This window comes from Phascolarctos cinereus, unplaced genomic scaffold, assembly GCF_003287225.1.
Source record: "Phascolarctos cinereus isolate Bilbo 61053 unplaced genomic scaffold, phaCin_HiC Scaffold_5;HRSCAF=322, whole genome shotgun sequence".
Classification (NCBI taxonomy): Eukaryota; Metazoa; Chordata; class Mammalia; order Diprotodontia; family Phascolarctidae; genus Phascolarctos; species Phascolarctos cinereus.
The window spans coordinates 196,456,693-196,476,772 of NW_027555958.1; the positions used below are offsets into that span (position 1 = coordinate 196,456,693).

At 33.9% G+C, this 20,080-nt stretch overlaps 1 protein-coding gene across 23 annotated transcripts in view; it reads right to left on the bottom strand.

The window, feature by feature from the left end:
- The window catches only part of RIMS1 (regulating synaptic membrane exocytosis 1), a 699,885-nt gene that overhangs the window by 213,530 nt on the left and 466,275 nt on the right, over window positions 1–20,080 (bottom strand). For all 23 annotated transcript variants that reach the window (XM_078155292.1, XM_078155286.1, XM_078155284.1 and 20 more), the window contains 6 exons: window positions 14,041–14,108; window positions 13,371–13,481; window positions 10,541–10,640; window positions 6,840–6,963; window positions 3,183–3,229; window positions 1,182–1,294 (listed from right to left, as the gene is read on the bottom strand). In XM_078155292.1, coding sequence (XP_078011418.1) covers window positions 1,182–1,294; window positions 3,183–3,229; window positions 6,840–6,963; window positions 10,541–10,640; window positions 13,371–13,481; window positions 14,041–14,108 — 563 coding nt within the window. The remainder of the gene's footprint in view (window positions 1–1,181; window positions 1,295–3,182; window positions 3,230–6,839; window positions 6,964–10,540; window positions 10,641–13,370; window positions 13,482–14,040; window positions 14,109–20,080) is intronic.

Sequence of the window (20,080 nt, forward strand, 5' to 3'; positions counted from 1 at the left end):
GAAACTGAGAGAAATATGAAAAGATAAACATGAGTGAACATTCATAAGGGACATAAAGCATAAACCATTTACATTTGAATATGGGGAGATGATACTTGTGTTCTCTGAGAACTCTATCACCATTAAGAATCATTAGGAAATCAGGTGTCTACTTAGACAGAAGGCTTGGGAGTGATTCTCTTATATTTTGATGATCTTAAAGAAAAATAAAAGAGAGGGAAAGAGGAATACACTAGGATGGAGTAAAGAAAATGAAGAATGAGAAAAATTATTTCATATATTTTGGGTACAAAAGTAGAAATTTATATAAACAAGGAAGAAAAGGGTGGGAGGAGTGGTTGACACTTGAACCTCACTCTCATCTTAACTGGTAAAAGGAGGGAAGGGTACACTTACAGTTTGGGTACAGAAAAATATTTTGCTTAACATGGAAACAGGAGAGAAAGGACAGAAGAGAGAGGGGGGAATATAAGAGAGTGTAAATTAGGGGGGTTGATTGGTCCTAAGCAAAATAAACTCAAAATAGGTATAAAAATATAGCAGTTATTTTTAGGGGTAGCAAGGGATTAAAAAAGATGAGGGATTATCCAATAATTGGGTAATAACTGATCACATTATGGTATATGATTATGATGAAAACTATTGTTTTGAAAGAAATTATAAAGGGCATGGTTTCAAAGAAAACTGTAAACACCTATTTGAACTGATATCTACTGAAGTAAACCAGAAAAATTCATATTCTCTTTCTGTCTCTACACACACACACACACACACACACACACACACACACACACACAGAAACATACATACATATACAATGACAACAGTATTATAAAGACAAGCAGCCTGGAAAGACTTAGAAACTGACCAGTGCAATGATCAACCACAATTCCAAAGGCCACATGATGAAACATGTACCCACTGACTGATAGAGAAGTGAAGGACTCAGAGTGCAGACTGGCACATTGTTTTTATGTGGCCAAAAAAGGTAATTAATTGTACTTCATTACACATGTTTTTAAAAGGGGGTTTATTTTTTCTTTCTCAGTTTGGCAGGATTGAGAGGGAGAAAAGATATATTTTGGGGTTGATTAAAAAAAGGAAAATTTAATTAAAAACAATTAAAAGCAATGAGAATAAAGAACTTTCTCCAACATTATCAGGAACAAAAATATACTTACAGAAAGTTGCCCTGGTAGGACCTGAGGGGCATCTTTTAATGCTCCAGGACTAGTTGGAGAAATAACAGAAATGGAAGGTCTTTCCATCTTTTGAGATTCAAAAGAACTTGAACCTGGAATAAGAGAAAAAATGCAAAGGATAATTCTGATAAATTGTGGCCAAATAAGGTTATAATGAATACATTTTTCTAAAACACTTAAGTCGTATATTATATACTATAATTTCCTTGATAGTGAGAAACTACCTAAAACTATCAAGAGATTCATGTTACAAAATTCTCACTGAATATTTTAAATACGATTAATCAACATTTCCAAGAGGGAGTAGTATATTTAAAATGTAAGAAATCGGTTCAGCATTCAATTTGAGTTACCAGACTCTAAATACATATGACATTCTGAATGTTTACTTACATTAAACAGGACCTAGGGTAATGATAAGGGCAGGTGAGGGTGGTGGTGGATGCAATTAATGATGATGAAGGTGTTCATTCAATCACATTGGTAGAGTGACTAGATTTATTTGAGTTACCTTCATTGTAAAAATTGTAACAAATTTGATAGAAAACATAATTCCTGATCAGCAACTATTCTTAGGTTTATTTATCTTTTTCTTAGGTTTGCCCAATTTCTCAATACAGAGGCTACAAAATAAATCTCTAAAATCTGTTGATCCAGTCAGATGGTGTCTCCAGTGGTTCACAGAAAGAGTACAGAAGTAAGTGGCTTCTGAAAAATGAGGGAAGATTCTGGACTCTATTGTACACTTTGGTTTGATTATCAACTAAGGCTGTTTGGATGCTACTCGAAGTCTCAAGTTAATCTTCATTTGGGCTTTGTTTGTATTTTATTATATAGAGTATGCCCCAAAAGTAAGGAGAGTAGCTAATTAAAAACTGTTTCACCCCTACAGCTATTTAGTGCATAGGGTAGAGTGGGTTAGAAATGTTAAGAATAAGCAATTCATAAATTTAAATGTACTCACAATCTCACTGAATTAATGCCACATTGCTTGATTACACACTTTTCAATCCCATGTTCCACAGCTGAAATGCTTAAGAAACATGAAAGCCCTTCAACAGTATCTTTAATGTTGGTGTGGGTGATGGTATATGGGTCATTATTGTCAGCATGAGGCTTTGAATGGAATATTACCCTTCATGAAATAGAATAATTGGTAAATAGGTACCTCATTATGATTTCGTCATTATGGTCTATGCTATGGAATTATCAAATGGATGGAAATTCCTTATAAGGGACACTTTCATTCATTCTTTCATTTTTCTTTTGTTCATTCACACACACATTCATTTAATAAATATTTATTGATCATCTTCCATGTTCAAGGTACTTTGTCGTGGATGATAGGATATAAGGAAGACTAGGAGATGAAACCTGACTTAAAATGAAATCCTTTTCACCAATACTGTCACTAAAATAATTTGGTCGGATAGGGGAGGGTAGTATGGTTTTCTGCCTTATATGGAAGAGTAACTTGTAAGTCAGGTAACTTTTCAGTCCCCCCCAGTGGCCAATAGTCATTGATAGAGGGAATTTCCTCACCTGGGACATGATTATTCCAGGGAAAATATAGCCCCTACTCCTACTGCCATGGAAAAATAATGCTCCAGTGCTTGACATCAGATCCTATGATGATATCTTTTAGGAAAATACCATCATCATTGAAGTAATATGCCTATAACCATACACATTGGGGAGAAATGGTGCCATAAAGTGTAAATAAGTAGATATCCATCGGGCCCAATGATATCCATCACTCTCTGTACCCCCAACACATTTGATGTCCATATTGTTGCCACCTTTAGTCATGACTTATATGCCTCTATTTGCCTATGCTCCAATGTCCTTGAAGCAAACATCCATTCCCTCGTGCTCAGCGATTAAGGGAATGGTAATAAATGAGTTCAAAAGATATGACTTTTAAAATAGAAAGAACCATTTTAGATGAATGAATTAATCAAAAGAAGTCTTCATACTCACTAGACTCTAATGGAGGATGGGAGCTCTCAGGAATCCTTGGAATATCACTACAAAGAAACAGTATGTATTTTTAAAATCAGCCAAATTCAGCCCATGAATCTTTCTGAAGGTCTCATAGTTACATTGGTTTCAATGTGATGGCATAATCCTTTGGAGATTTAAAAAGGAGTGGCAATGGAACAGAGTTACTGTAAAGGCAGCTACTAATGTGCATGAATGTTACACACTACACAAGATTGCATTTCCCAAAGGAAGACCTCAAAGATCAAAACAACAAAACTTTTTTTTACAATGACAACAATCACATTAATATTGTGGCTAAATTTGCCACAATATTTTTACTACCAAAACAGTAGGTTTTGGAAACAAGAAATGTTCAAGTACTTCTAATACTAATGTTTCACTCTAGGAAGATAAATCAGAATGACACAAATTATGCAACTCACTAGTAGGCTTTACAAACACATCTGAAAGAGTTTACTGAACAAAATTGATGGAAAATATCTTAAAAAAAAAAAAGAAAGTGCAGATGATGTGAGCAAAGTTAAGCCTGAAAATGATGAGGTGCTTTGGAAATTAAAATCAAGCTTGCAACATAAAAAGCTAAAAAGTTACACATATGCCTTATATAGAGAGAACTCTATATATGAAGTATACCTAAATATACTATTGTATGGCTATTTACCACATAATGAGAAAGTAGCATTCAATTCATGGGAAAATTCTTTAGATCTCAATATCATGTTATTCTTGGGATACTAGTATTTGATAGGTCATATTTCTAATTTATTATAACCTGCAGAAGTCCTGGATCAATCTGACCTATATTCTCCATTGTATATAACTGTGACTTGTATTTTGTTTTATAAAAATTATTACTATCAATTTAACAAAGGAAACAATGCTATAGGGAGAGCACGAAAGACCACATATTGACATGACAAATCAAAACAGATTAGAATTTGGACCTAGAAAGTAATCCTTAGTGGACTATTAAAAAAAAAAAAAACCACTTACCTAGAGTCATGTTGGACCAGCCCTCACATTCTGACATTAGATTAATATGTTAAATGAGATGCTAGGATACACTGTGGGGTGGCAAAAGTAGAAATTTTGATTCACTTATAAGGACTTTTTTTCATTAAGTCCTGTCCTTGATGGAATGAAAATACTTATATTATGTCTCTTACATGTTTTCAAAACTTCCTAGAGGGTAATTCTGTGGTTCAATCAAGATTTTAAATCTTACATGAATCACAGAATTTATCTCTATATGTTATTACATTTCAGTTGTATGGCACACATTTAATAGCTAGGCCATGATCATCTATCTTCTTGCTAATTCAAATGAGGTAGGGGTTACCTTAAAGAGCAGTGCTCTATAAAATTGTTAGGTGAGCCTTGAAAACGTTTAATTTGAATGGCAGTTTTAAAGAATGAAATCTGGATCACAGAATCCTATTATAAGCCTGGAATTTTTTCATGGAAGTGTGGCAGGATCTCAAAATGCTTTATTTTCACTTAGTACAGATTTTAAAAGTAGATCTTTACCAAAACAAGTACCTAGTGGCTGTTATTTCTCTAATACTTCCAGATAAGATGTGTTTGCTGACATATGTGGGAGAAGTCTGAGAACTATTCTGACCTTGAGGTTGAATCAGAACATTCTGTCTATGTGATGACATGGTAGATATTGTCAATGTATCAAGTTTTCTACTATCAAACTATTCTGATAAGTTTAATCAAAAGATAAATTTGGACTTATTCACAGAGCCATCCTTTAATCAGGATCTGATAACGTTCTCTGAAGAAATAAGTATCTACTGCTCCAAGGTCACTAGCTAGTTTTGAATTGAACTACCATTAAACTATGAATAAAGGCCTTTTTCTAACATTTCAGTAATTTCTTCTCCAGTTAGAAAATGAAGATACCTTTAAGAAGATGTCTATTTCCATACATTCTTTTAATTCTATATTTTAACAGGTGATTTTTGATGTGTCTATAGCTCCTGACTTTTGGTGTATTTATATTTACTTTCCTAATTTTTGATTATAACAGTTTTACATCATTACAATCTGCCTTAGTTGTCTTTTATGATTGTAAATAGCCAAGAATCAATAATACTTTAGATATATTCTTTCAGTAGCCCTGATCATCTGAATGCATTTCTGCAATAGCTTTGCCATATAATTCCTTCATCTTTTATTTCTATATTTTCAGCCCCTCTTCAGGAATTACTTACCTCTTTCCCAGCCCCATATTTGCCTCAGCTCAAGAACACATGTAATATAAAACTAATATAATTATATATTAATAATATGCTAGAAATCTGTATAGATAGAAAGCATAATACTATTACAAAATTCTTATTGTTGTACTTTGTGTAGTCATCATTTAAATTTTGGTTTCTAACCAGGCCTTCATTTCATTTTTAAAAATTTCCATTTTCACTTAAAGAAAATTAGCAAAAGTATGCTGTAGACATATTGATCATAGATAATATAATTCAATTCTTTGACAATTTGAAATAATGTGTTTTTACATGTATGTTTTATGAGTGCAAATATCTATGAAGAGGATAAGAATTTAACCTATGTATGTACTTTTTCAACAAAATTATGAGCTGTAGCCCAACAATAACAGAGTAGAAAATGTAAAGAAAATATTTTTCTCCATTTACTGTGCAAATATTAAGTGAGTTGTAATCAGCAACTTCAAAATGTCATTACAATTTGTAGATGGTCAAAAGGAATACTCACTCTAAACTGTGGAGTCATAGTTAGCTAAAGCAAAGAGATAAAGGGTGGGGCAGCTATTGCATTTATGTATTTCTTTGGGACACATCTCATATTCATAGAGAATAAAAATATGCTATCATTCAGAACAAGCCTAATTTGGATGATCAGAATTAAATTATTTCATTTTTTTCTGAGTAGAATGTAATTTCCTTGAGGGCATGAAGTATTTTTATTTTTGTCTTTGCATCCTTAGCACCTAGTTCAGTTTCTGGGCACAGTAGGCACTTAAAATGCTTGTTAAATTGCTGAATTTAATTGAATTATAGTCTTTCTTTTTATAGAGTTAACATTTAAAATACTGAAGTTTTAAAAATCAACAGTTTTTTATAACAAAATCATCTACCTTTAAATGAAATCTGTACTCAATCCACATGTAAAAATATAGAATAAAGCACTCTTTTCTCGTAGTCTATAAACTAAAGAGGTAAAAGCTATTACATTAAAAGGTTTGTCATAGCATTAGGCTAGAACTGCTAAATTTCACTTTCCATAGTAAGAAGAATTAATGGATGCCCCCTTTCTCTAGTAACACAAATCACAGAATTTGAATTACTAGAAATCAATAGTGTGCCTTCATTTGGAAATGGATTTCATTCTTATTACATAAATAAAAGCTTATCATATTCTGTGACATTTAGCCTTATCAGAACTTAAATCCTCTAAAATGTAGTGAAGAAAATTCAGTATACAGATCTAAAGAGTTGTTTTCATGTTTTTAAATTCCAGTATATGTGCCCATATTTGAAGAAAATGCCATCCACATAACAGGTATTATATGAATGTATAAACTTCCTTTCAAAACCCTGTGAATACATGTAATTTACTAAACTTAAGAAGCAAGTTTTTTTTTAGCCTTACCCAATAGGCCTTGAAACAATAATTTCAACTTGAGGTTCTGATTTTGATTCTAAAATAATGTTGTAAACTTCTTCATTTGTAGCTCCAGGCAGGGGTTTACCATTCCATTCTAGAACTTCATCCCCTTGAATTTAAAAAAAAGGGTATTTTTTTACCTTATGATTTTTCTTTTATTTTTTTTTCTTTTCTGTCTTTTAAAATGTTTTAAACAAAGAATGCAAAACATATACAAATATATTTTAGTTATCTAAGCTCCACTAACCAAAAGCAAAGTCTCACACCATGGAAACTGGTTAAACTGAATTTCCAAGTCTCTAAGAGTTGTACTTATTTATTTATTTATTTATTTTGCAGTGTTCTGCAAACAATATGGTACATAATGTTCTTGATATATTTTTAGATGAATCAGCAATAATCAAAACAACTGCCTTGCGCTATGGCATGGAATTAGCACATTCCAGCTGGAAGGGGTCTATTAGGCAGCAAGCATTACAACCTCTGGGTGAGGGTACAATTACTACCAGGCTCTTACACACAAATCCTAGCTTTTTTTTTTTAAACAACAACACTGAGTAATATCGGTGAGTGTAAATTTTCTGGTCCTAAGATGCTACATAGTCTTAGCCAGATGCACAAAAGAATAAAGATGAGTGAAAGGATTTCAAGGCCACAAACATAGTTTAACCTAGGTAGCTATGGCAAGATAACAAAGCAAGCGGATGTAAAACTGTTGCATGAGGGCTAACCCATTCCCAGATGTTAAAAGTACATAATTTTATATATGATATAACTTTGTTAGAATTAAATTATAAAAAGAAAATGCTTCATAAACGGAATTTTGAAGTAAAATCAATATAAATCAACATAAAGACTGGGAAATGTTTCTATTAAGAATAAACTAAGGAGTTCTCAACTTTGGAATACAATTTTAAAAATTTTATGTAACATACTCTTGAGAGTTAATGAATTTTTCTCCTAAATGAGAAGAGCAAGTATATCAGGAGGCACTTAAAAGTACCTTTTTAAAAGAGTCAATATAATCTTTCATTTAAAAAAATCTAGATAAATACACATTTGATTTTTTTTAGATTAAAATGAGCTCTCCCCCAAGGTGATATGGACAAACACTGACTTTTCTATTACAGGTGGCAATTTGGGTTCACTAATTCATCATAGTGTCTTCTAAGCCTCAAAGAAATCAGAAATCATTTAACTTCTAAAAGTACAGTGACATTCTATAAACTGTGGAACTCTAAGAGAAATTTAAAAAAGTATTATGCTGTTTCTATTTGGTGAAACCATTTCATTTTATCTTGTATTAATGAAGAAATTGTAGCATCTGAATAACTGAATCTCATAATTCTTCAGATTGGCCCTTATGCGTGCCCTTTGCTGAGAGAAATTGATATGCAAAAGTATATCAGGGATTGACTAGTAATATAACAAAATAACCATTCCTTTTATAAAAGGCTCATTGAAAATTGCCTTTAAGTACCAAGCTCCCCTAGTGAATGTCACTGCTCATTTGCATTAACTACTTGATTGGGAAACAGAAAGTAGTAAAAGGGTAGAAGCAACTAATAATCATAGATTACTGTGAATAAAATAGATCAGGTAAAACACCATTGAGATAAAACATCATTGAAATTGTGAAATGGAAAGCATAATTCACTTTTAAATGTACTGTATTCACATGCATATTTCTACCACAATGGAAACCATGACAGATTGGGTAAAGGACTAGCCTTGGAGTCAGAAAGATGTGTGGGAAGTCCCACCTTTCAAACACATACTAAGTGTTTGACCTTGGGTAAGTTATGGAACCTCTCAGTTATGCAAATCTCTAAGACTATAAATTGTAAAAAACTTGCAAACCAGCGTTGGTAAAGAAGTTTCTTCCTCTGGGGAGTCTGCCTAGCAACAAAATTGCAGATTAATTTTCTAGCCTCCTATCACACACCTCTGTTATAAAGAGAAGATTACATGGCTAAACTGTTAACACATATTAGCAGTAGCTTCTACCATTTCAGATATGTTTTTCTGACAAATTGCTGTCAAGTTGTTAATGAATCTGAAGAAACCCTGGGGAGCTCATATTTAAAGGAAACCTGCAAGATTCTTCCCACAAAGGGAAAGATACTTTCCCAGTGCTCAGGAAAATCACTGCTTACTTGATCAGTTCTGCAAATTAAGGTTTTTGCCATTGGGTTTTCTCAGACAGGGCACAGCTGTATGTCAGGCTTTACCCGTTTTGAGGCTGGTATTCCACTCACTAAACTAGCACATGCTCAGCTTGTGGCCCACATATGGGTATTCAAAAATTGATTATCTTCCTTATGCTGCATGTTGCATCATAATTGGTCTCTGAAAAGAGTTGGCATGGAGTCCCAGCACTTCTTCACAAACTAAACAGCAGATGGAGCAAAATCTCTGATTCTCAGCCTCTTCCTCTGTAATTACTGTGCAACATTTATCCCGCAAAGAAGTTTAGGATCATAGATCTGGAGCTGCAAGGAATTTCAGAAACCATCTAGTCCAATTCTCATCATTTACAAATGAGGAAACTGAGCCACAGGGAAGTTAAATGGTTTGATCTTTGGTTATGTTACTAAACCATATTTTTCTAAGGGAACTAAATCGTGAATTTAGAACAAATCAATGCTCTTTTTTTCATGATGTGACTGCTGCCTCTTAATTCTTCATTGCCTCATTAATTCCCTTCCCCCACCAAGAACTCCTCAAAGCTTTTAATGCAGAAGAGTATAGAAGAAAACACACTGGTCAAAAAAGATGTTATTCTTTTATCAACTAACAAAGAAAGAAAAGAGAAGAAAAGAAAACACCAGTGTGTCAAAGGTAGAGGAAAATTATCTTTGGATTCCAGTTAACATAGACTATGTTTGGATTTTCCAGATCATTTTGCTCTGTCATGTGTAAGGGTCAAGGTCATGGAAGCAACATTAACTATGACCATAAATTATAAACATCTGAATTTATTACAACCACATAAGCATCAAATTGATCACAATATCCATGTTCTGTTGTGAATACTGCAAAAGTAAAAAGGATATAAAGCATACTTGCAGACCCAATAAGTTATATCAGATATTCTTTAGAAAGTGCATTTACTAGCAAATTCAAAGATATAGTATTATTTTACATGCACACTTGTTGTTTCACAACATAAACAAATCTTTGGAGTAGAAGTGTTGGGGACAACTGCCTTAATAATTATTTTAGTTGAAGAATGGCCTCTGAGGAAAATTAGTTAGAGTTGAGTACATTTTCACATAATTTTAAATCTCAATTGAAGCATGCAGCAATGTTATGAAGTCAGCAACATAGTTCAGTCCTTTCATATCAATGATACTTCATAAGAGGAAAATTATTCTTTTCCATAGGATCGCTATTGGTCCACAATAACTAGGGTGTTGTATACCCTAGAGTACATTTCTGTATCACTGCCACTGGTAGGTGCTAGTATATATATATATATATATATATATATATATATATATATATATATATATATATATATGGTCAACTGGCTCACTGAAAAATATTTATATTTAATTTTTCTTCAACATGATTTGTTCAACATTCAAAGCATTAACAATTAACAATAAAGTAACAAAAGGAATATGTTGTATTAGGTATATTTTAAAACATGTATAAAAACACATATAAAAGTATCTCTTTACCTGCTCTTAGATGTCCTACTACATCTGCTAGGCTACCCTTCTTTACTTTGGTGATGAAGGCACCAAGACGTCCTAAATCAGTCATTTTTCCTCCAACAACCTGGATAATCACAAATTTGTAAGGTTCCAATTCTTATACGGCAGCAACAGAGGTTTATCAGTTAGGCTACATTCTGTACTAATTCATCACTCATAGGAATTTTTTTTTTAATCATTCAGATGCTTCAATGATATGAAATGAAATTCTTTTATGTTGTTTGATTTTACCTGATTTTTTGAAGAATCAAAAAATTATTACTTAAATTAAAAACAACAAAAGCAACAATAAGAATCTAGCATTTATTTTCCCAGTGAAAAATCACCTTATAACAAAAGGTAGCTCTTTTCATTTGCTTTCTACAAATCCCTAAGCAAAGCAAGTAATTTGTACACTGGAAAATCAACACTCAGATCCTTTAATCTAGTCAAATAATAATCATCTAATTAACTTATTTCTGGGTCTAGTGCATTTCTTTTAAGTCCATTCTTACAGTATCAATTACTAATTGTATACGCTAATTTTTGTTTCTTTTCTTTTTGATCCAGATCTTTATTTTCTGAAGTGTGAAGAGCTCCTAATGATGAAACTCCCTCCATAAATGTTGATTGACAACTCTCCTATGATGAATAATTTTAAAGATTTGCTGGGGGTGGGGAGGGGCACTGAGAGATTAAATGACTTGCCTAGGTCACTCACCCAGCAGGTGTCAGAGGTAAGTCTTGAACCCAGATCTTCCTGACAAAAAGATCTCTCCTCAATCTACTTTATTACTAGGTGCTTAGTAAATTGAGTTGAAACAATTTTTGAAAACTTCCTAAGATAGTAATAAGGGGGTTGTTTGCATGGTGCTGGACTGCAGTCCGGTCCAGTTCCCACTTCATGCATATTCTATCTGTGTGACTATGGGCAAGACATTTAACCTCTCAATTCCTTGAACAACTCTTTAAGACTATAAATGTGGATTTCTTATCATCATACAAATAAAATGTGTTAGAAACAGGCCTCAAAATCACACATTCCTTATTTTATGAATGTTTTCTATCCACTAAACCTGTTAAATAATTCTTACAATTATTAGGACCATTGCTCTAAGGTCATAGTGGTACTTCCCTTACCTCATTTCACAATTCTTCCCCTCCTCAGAACTCCTGGATCCTTTTCTCCCCTGTCCTGGAGTCTGTCTGTCCGTCTCTGTCTCTGTCTGTCTGTCTCTTCTCTTTCTCTCTCTTTCTCTCTGTCTCTCTGTCTCTCTCTTCCACACAGACTCAAACTCACCTCCTTCCCCCACACACAACCAATACCCAAGAGGGAAATTTGGTTATCTAGCATATCTGGACACTGGAGTTCAACTAACCTCCCTCCCTTCTGTTAAAGGGTATGATAGCCCTCACCTCTGGCCTGACCACAATGAAGGAAGGAAGAATGAACTCTGTGTGCTCCAGTACCCTGAAGGTGAAGTCTAGGTGTAATCCCTATCAGGAGTGGGAAACCTGCGGTCTCGAGGCCACATGTGACCCTCTAGATCCTTAAGTGTGGCCCTTTGACTGAATTCAATCAAATGGCTGCACTTAAGGACCTAGAGGGTCACATGCGGCCTTGAGGTCGCAGGTACCCCACTTCTGCCCTGGTTGATCCAATACACTCCAATACACTCCAATAGCAGTCTCTTTCCTACAATCCTCCCTTATACCACGATGTGGCTTTGTGTCTGGTAGAGGTCTCTTTCTCACTAGGTCTTTCTCCAGCCCTTTTTTTCCTTTCCCCCAAACCCTGAGATGAGAATTGCTAGTCAGAGTTTTAATCATTACATACTTCACCCACACTTCTTAATGTTTCTCTATAATACTACCAAGTGCTTGACATCTTCCCTTAGACATTGTATTGCCACATGACAAAAAAACTTAAGTTCCATTACATTTTTCCCAAATATGGTCTTTAACATTCCAAGTTTGGGAACAAAAAGGAAATCCCCAAGGATCCATATAGAAAGCCTTTTCCCAGGAAACTGACCTGTTCAAATCTGATTTGCAGTGTGTTCTAACTATTGTAATCCTCCCAACCCCCAGCAGTTAAATGTTAATGGATAAGATAATAATGATAATAACAAACATAATTTATTAGTGTTCACTTTAAAGGAATAACAAATCACATAATTTTCAAGAATATCAATTTGTAAGACATGAATCTCATTATGTGAATGAATACGGGCTTTTGAAATTACATTTGATTATACACACACACACATAGACATACATGGTTTACTCTAAAGATACTGGTCATTTACTACCATCATAATCTTAGCAAGTCTACGACTGAAGTTATTGAAAATGATTCTTCACACCTGTTTCCTCAACCAGTAAAACTTTATGCTTTCCCCCAGCTGTGATAGAATAGCTGCTAGTTGGAAGGTAAACAGTAACTAAGTGAAGTTTTCATGTTACCTGAAATAATTTAATAAAACTGGGAGGTGCACAATATCCCCTTCATCTAACATTACATAATTCACTATTTCCTGACAAGGTGTTTGCTTAAAAACTTTCTTTATTTCCTTCATTTTATTGCATTTTCTTAATGCATTCATGTGCTAAAATGAAGTGAATTTTAAACTTCCTAGAAGTTTTGATATATGAAATATAGTGGACATATTGTTTCATCATGGAAAATGAATTTGGGAAGAAGGGCAAAATTAAGGAACTTTTTTAAAATCAAAATTAGTGCCAGAGATATTGGATAACCTCATTTATAATGTAGCTCAGAGGTTCCTTTTAAATCTATTTATAAGATACTTACTTTTAATCCTAGGAGTGCACCTGATTCTTTGGGCATGGTTGTTCTCTTGTTAAGAATAACACGTCCAATTAATCGGTCACCCTCTTTAGACGGTTGCCACGTTACAGGATGCTATTAGAAGTGGGAATAAAAGAAAAAAATGGATAGGTTGATGTACTTTTCACACATGGGGAGGTTAATATAATTCATAGCACAATGTAATTATAATTAGCTCAGCTAAAAAGCAGTCTAATAGAAATTTTTACATTAATAGGACTTGTTTCTAGGTTTATTAAAATTTGACTTACATATTATTTGCACTAGACATTTATCAAACTCAACATAATTAATGACATCATTAACAGAATGACACCTTTGGAATGAAATTAATCTAAATGTGTAAAATCTATCTTACAGTTTGCTTCAAAAACATTGATTTTTTACAATATTTTGGTTTATAGGGTACATGCAACTAATGCATTAAATGACTACAGCTAACTACTTAAGGGCCATCTTTTACTTTAAAATTCTGAAATATAGAATTTGGTGATAATGGTGCTTTTCAAAACCACATGCTGAGTTCTTTAAATTAAGAAAAATTTTTTTTCCTAACATGCTAAAACTTTTATAATGAGACAGAACAATAGCAATAATTGAGGCCTTGAAAGGTCCATTTCACTCTGTTGCTTACCGAACTTATAGGAGAAGTCTCCCTACTGGGCCACGTGGTAGGATCCAGCCAATAGTAATCCAAGTCACCTAGAGAACACAAACCAAAAGCATGGGTACTTCCTCAAATTGGAAAAGGCACCATCACATGTTGCTTCTTCAAGGTTAATTATTATAATTGCCTTAATTTTATCCTCTGCCCTGAACTATAAAACCATAGTAATGATGAGAATATTGAGATTTAGAAGATACAATGCGAAAGCAATATAAAAATCAGAAGAAAATAAACGGACTGCTGCTAAGAATGAATTCACTAACTTGACTTGGCTTCATTGCTGTGGGATCACCTCTATTCTATTAACTGAAATTATTGGCACAAATCTTGAAACTAAAACTCCCTTTCTGATGCTTATATCACCTATACCATCACTATAATTCTTTAAAGTTACCCTCTCATTTCCAAATGCAATAGTTTCATGTCATACTTATTTCTGGGAGGTAGCCATGATCCACCAATCAAAATAAAATCAAAATGACTTTTTTAAACACCACTCATGCCAATAGCTTCCTAGGATCTATTGAGATCAATATATAAAAAGAATGAAGGACTTTGAGATATTTGATCACCTAAAGAATGATACTGAAAGAATATATGCACAGGCCCTTAGTGGTTTTTGTTTGTTTGTTTGTTTACTTTTCTAAGAAAAAAAAAGGAAGTTATGGACGAGATATGAACAAAAGAAAAACTTGATAGGATAAAGATAACTTTAAAGATAAAACTATTGATCCAGTTTAAAAAGAAAGAAGATCATGAAAACTTAGGGACCTTTTCCAAGATCCCAAATAGGTATATTAAGGCTATTTGTAGAGAGTGGGTCCACTCTAGAAAGAAAGGCGGAAAGAAGCACATTGAATAACGTTGGTGGTATTGTGTATTAGGGAAAGGAAGAAAATCCATGAACTATCAGATCAATGAGAAGAATAGAGGTTTACACTGAAGTGTAAGGTAGGTCACTCAATGTTGGGACGCTTGATTAAATATTGGAAAGTACGTAAATTAGTTGCCTTCATATGTCATGAAAAAAGAATTTTGGGAAGGATAGCCATATTAAAGGGAGGAAATTATTTAAAAAGAAAGAATTACAACAGCTTGTCAAAAATATGCACATTGGGGGCAGCTAGGTGGCACAGTAGATAGAGCTCCGGCCTTGAAGTCAGGAGGACTTAAGTTCAAATCCAGTGTCAGACACACAACACATAACACTTTCTAGGTATGTGACCCTGGGAAAGTCACTTAACCCCTGTTGCATAGCCAAAAAAAAGCAATTAAAAAATGAATGAATGATGAAAAAAGTAGTTATTAAAAAGATGCACACATTAATAATCTGTAGCATCCAGAGTTCCTATTTCAACACTGATATACCTACCATTTTTTACCTTAACCTATATGATATTTTTGGAAGGCAAAAAAGAATTTTGTGTGTTGCATGATAATTCTAATAAATATTCATTGGTCTTGTGTAGTATAATATCTCAATACTATAAATAGCTAACTGCAGGGACTAAATTGAAATAGAAAACATTCTGTAAGGTCATTACGTATTCAGCCCACAGCCTTTGTCCCATATATCTAGTACTCATAAAAATTCAAACTTTATGCAATATTTGTTCCAAGAGCTGCAATTTTTAAAAAAAAATTCTCCTACCACCACAGGGGGAAATGAGTATCATCTATAAAGAAGGTGTGACATGGAGGATGATTAAGTGCTTTTAATCAATTTTTAAAATATCTTCCTTTTTTTCTATTTTAAAAATGTTGAATGCCCTCATATCTTCAATATCAGGAGACCTTCAGCATTTAACAGTGCCATAGTTATAATTAACACTAAGAATTTTAGACCTTTATCTATAAATAAATATTATCTTAGTCATTTTCATGATTTTGATATAAAAATTACATATAATATATATACTGTGTAACCCACTAAAATTTAATTTTTCTTGATTTTCTTTAAAACAATGTGATTAAATTAAGGTCTCATGTCTGAACATCATTAAGCAAGAAAAAGCATATACATTTTGCCAGAAACATCGTGCAGAAATACTTCAGAAGAACTGAATCAGAGATTTAGAGCCAAAAAAGGATCTTAGTGGACACTGAATCAAAGTTCTTCACTTTATACATGAAGAAATGAGGCCCGGAGACTTACACGAATTGCTCAAGGTCACACAGGTCATGGGCAGGCATATGAACACAATTCCTCTGATTTCAGAATCAGTGTTCTTTATACTGTAATTGCTAATAATAATAGTTAACATTTTATAGCATCTACTATGTTTGTAGTGCCATATTGCTCTATGATTATTATTTTTTTGATCCTCACAACAACCCCAGGGGGTGCTATTATTATTCTCCTTTTGTAGATGAGGAAACTGTGGTAAATAGAGTGAAATGACTTACCTAGGGTAACACAGCTAGTAAATATCTGAGGCTGGAATTGAACTCAGGTCTTTCTGACTTCAGGCCTAGTGTTTGATCTCCTGCACCATCAGCTGCCTACCAAGTTTCATCTATTTTGTCCATACCCATCAAGCAAGACTACCTCTAAAGGATCTGAAGAAAATAAATATCTATGCAATTTATATACAATACCAAAGGAAAAAGGTACAGGACTCATCAGTAATTTGTTTTAATATTTAAGAATTACTGTCTGGGAAAAAGTCTTTTAGATCATACCTAAATCTGTCATGCTAGAGCTCAGATGGACTCCCTTAACCATGAGCAATGCGGCAGGTAGGTGATACAGTGAATAGAGCACAGGGCTCAGAATCAGAAAAACTCATCTCTCTGAGTGCACATGTGGCCTCAGACACTCACTTGCTGTGTGACCTTGGGTAAGTCTTTTATCCTTGTTTGCCTCAGTTTCTCATCTGTAAAAGCTGGAGAGTGAAATAGCAAACCACTCAAGTCTCTTTGCTTAGAAAACCCCAAAACGGGTCCCAAAGAGTCAGACATGACTGAAAGGACTCAAGAAACCGTGAGGAAGGCACTTACTCAATCTTACATTTGTAAATATTTGTATCTCGATAGCCTAAATTAATTCTGTGCTGAACCTAGAAGACGGAAGGGAATGAGAATTTATATAGCACCTACTATTTGCCAGGCACTGGGCTAAAGTGCTTTATTTACACTTATCTCATTTCGTGCCCACAGTCTTCTTACACCTTACTCTCCTCTATAATCTAACTCTCAACTCTACAATGAGAAACTATCTCCCAGCGCCTCACATTTTCATCAGCTATGCCTCATGCCAGGCATACCCTCCCTCCTCATCTCCACCATCTGGCTTCCCCAGCTTCCTTCATGCCCCAGCTGAAATCTCATCATTTTTTTTTAGGCAATTGGGGTTAAGTGACTTGCCTAGGGTCACTCAGCTAGTAAGTGTCAAGTGGTTGGTCAGAGGCCGGATTTGAACTCAAGTCCTCCTTTGAACTCAAGTCCTCCTGACTTCAGGGCCAGTGCCCTACCCACTGCGCCACCTAGCTGCCCCTGAAATTCATCATTTATAAGAAACCTTTCCTGATCATCCTTAAATTGGTGTCCTCTACCTGACATTATCTCCAGTAGCTGTTTTCATGTCATCTCCCCTCTTAGAAGGTGAGCTCCTTGAGAACAGAGACTATTTTTACCTTTCTTTGTACTGACAATACTTAGCATAACACCTGGAACATAGTAGATACTTGGTGAATGTTATTGACTTGACCTTGCTTCTCTTCACTAACCATACTAATTATCATATCTACTATTAGGACAGTTGTTATACATTTGCTACAAAGTAAATAGCTTTAGTAGGTATTTGCTATAGCTGCAGGGCTCAGTGGGTAGAGCCCTGGGCCTGGAGTCAGGAAGTTTTGAGTTCAAATGTGAGCTTGACACTTACTAGCAGTGCGACTCTGGGCAAATCACTTAAGTTCTGTTTGCCTTATCATTCCAATATCTTTGCCAAGAAAATCCATGGACTGTTTGGACCATGGTGTCACAAAGAATCAGACATAACTGAACAACAAATAGTTTTAAACTGATAATCTTATACTTATGTTGGTAGATATTAAAACAACAAACATCAAAATACACATTTGATATTACTATATTGAAGAGTTACTATAATTTAGCCCCTTTTATTTTCTAATCAAATTTCTCACAGCAGTTTCTTATGAATACTTCCAATGACATCAATTAAATTATGAAAGTTCCGTAGTAAGTTTATGTAAAGAAGTGATTAGACCTTAGATATCTGAATCTAATTATAGTTTGCTCTTTTCTTTAAATTACTGTAGTTTCAAAGGAATTATTGACTTTCTAAGTATACTCATTTGTCATTATAATCCACCTTCCTATTAAAAGGAAAAACACATTTACACATTCAATAAAAGTCTGTTCCCATAAGATTCAAAATTTTCCACATCACTAACATATTTCCATTATCATATTTACAATAAGTAATTAATACTATTGAACTCAAAGTGGCATAATATATAAAATGATAAATGTATAGTATATATTTGTAAAATTAATGTGAAAATATGCTGGGTCTAGTATTGACTAAAATTATATAAGAAGCAATTTATAATGATCATTAATATGAAATATTGCAGGAAATGAGTCCTATAGTGTCAACATGTTGACAAATGAATATAAAGTAAAGCCTCTGATACAAAGCTCAATAAAGTGTTATTTTGAGGTAACTGTTTATAGTGAGTTTTCTAGATGCCATTTAATGAACTATAAGCAGTATAGTTGATTTCTACACATAACCTTCAAAGTTAGCTCAGCTATACTTGAATCCTTTGCCTTCTTTTTCTATCACTTTCACCTAACCCCAACCATGAATTAATCCCACAATCTACATTCTCACTATTGGACAAAGTCACATGTGAATAGGGTACACTATAGATGTATGTTATCTAATCATAACTAGACCCTTACCTCTGGATGGCAAGTGATTCATTGATTCACCTTGATTGACTGTATCACACTTTTCACAGCAATCATTGCAATCTTTCTCAAGCCTCCTATACCACATTCCATCTTGTCCTTTACCTTCTTTAGAGGATTTCCTCCTAATTTCCTAAGACAACTGAGGTCATGTATGATGAATTCTCTGTTCTCTCTTATTCAACTCCTCAAAACCATTCCCTATTCTCTCCTCTTTTGCTTTCATTTCTGATGAAAAGATAAGCCAGGTAAATTTTCTTGGTTTTTCAATATTTAAATGTTTCCCATGATTTTTGTTGTTTATTTTGTTTGTTAGTTTCTTTGGTGGAGAGAGTAGTTCTCTACTTGCGCTTTGCAAGTAATTATCAATCAACAAGTATTTATTAAGCACCTACTATGTACCAGATAGTGATGGGTGATATAATGCAAAGAATGAAACAATCCTCACAAAGAGCTTACATTCTAATGTGGAAGACAAGTTCATACACAAATTTTAGCAGTATAAATACTAAGTGAATGATACAAATGAATACAATGGAATTAAATGCAAGGTAGTTTTAGGTGGAGGTCATTTGGGAACAGGACAGGCCTCATACAGAAGATGGTACTTGGAATGCATCATAAAAGAAGAGGGAGTTCATTTCAGCCTTGATTTAACCAGCACAAAGACATGTAGTGGGAGATGATCTATATAGGAAATGTAAAAAGTGGAGCCTGGAGGGACAGATGGAGCCAAGTTACATAAGGCTTTAAGTCTTAAACAAAGGAGTTCCTAACTGATTCTAATTGCAATAAGAAACAACTAGAGTCAATTAAGTAGGGGAATCATATGTTCTGAATTTTGCAATAAGTTCATGATAGGATCCACAGTCAGCTAGAGGTATTGTTTTAACTGATTGTATAGAGTTTCTACATGTTTTGCTGCCAAAAACATAATCAATCTGATTTCTATATTGACCATCTGGTGACATCCATCTGTAGAATTGCCTTTTGGGTTGTTGACCAAGTATTTGTTATGACCAGTTAGTTATCCTGACAAAACTCAGTCTTTACTCTGCTTCATTCC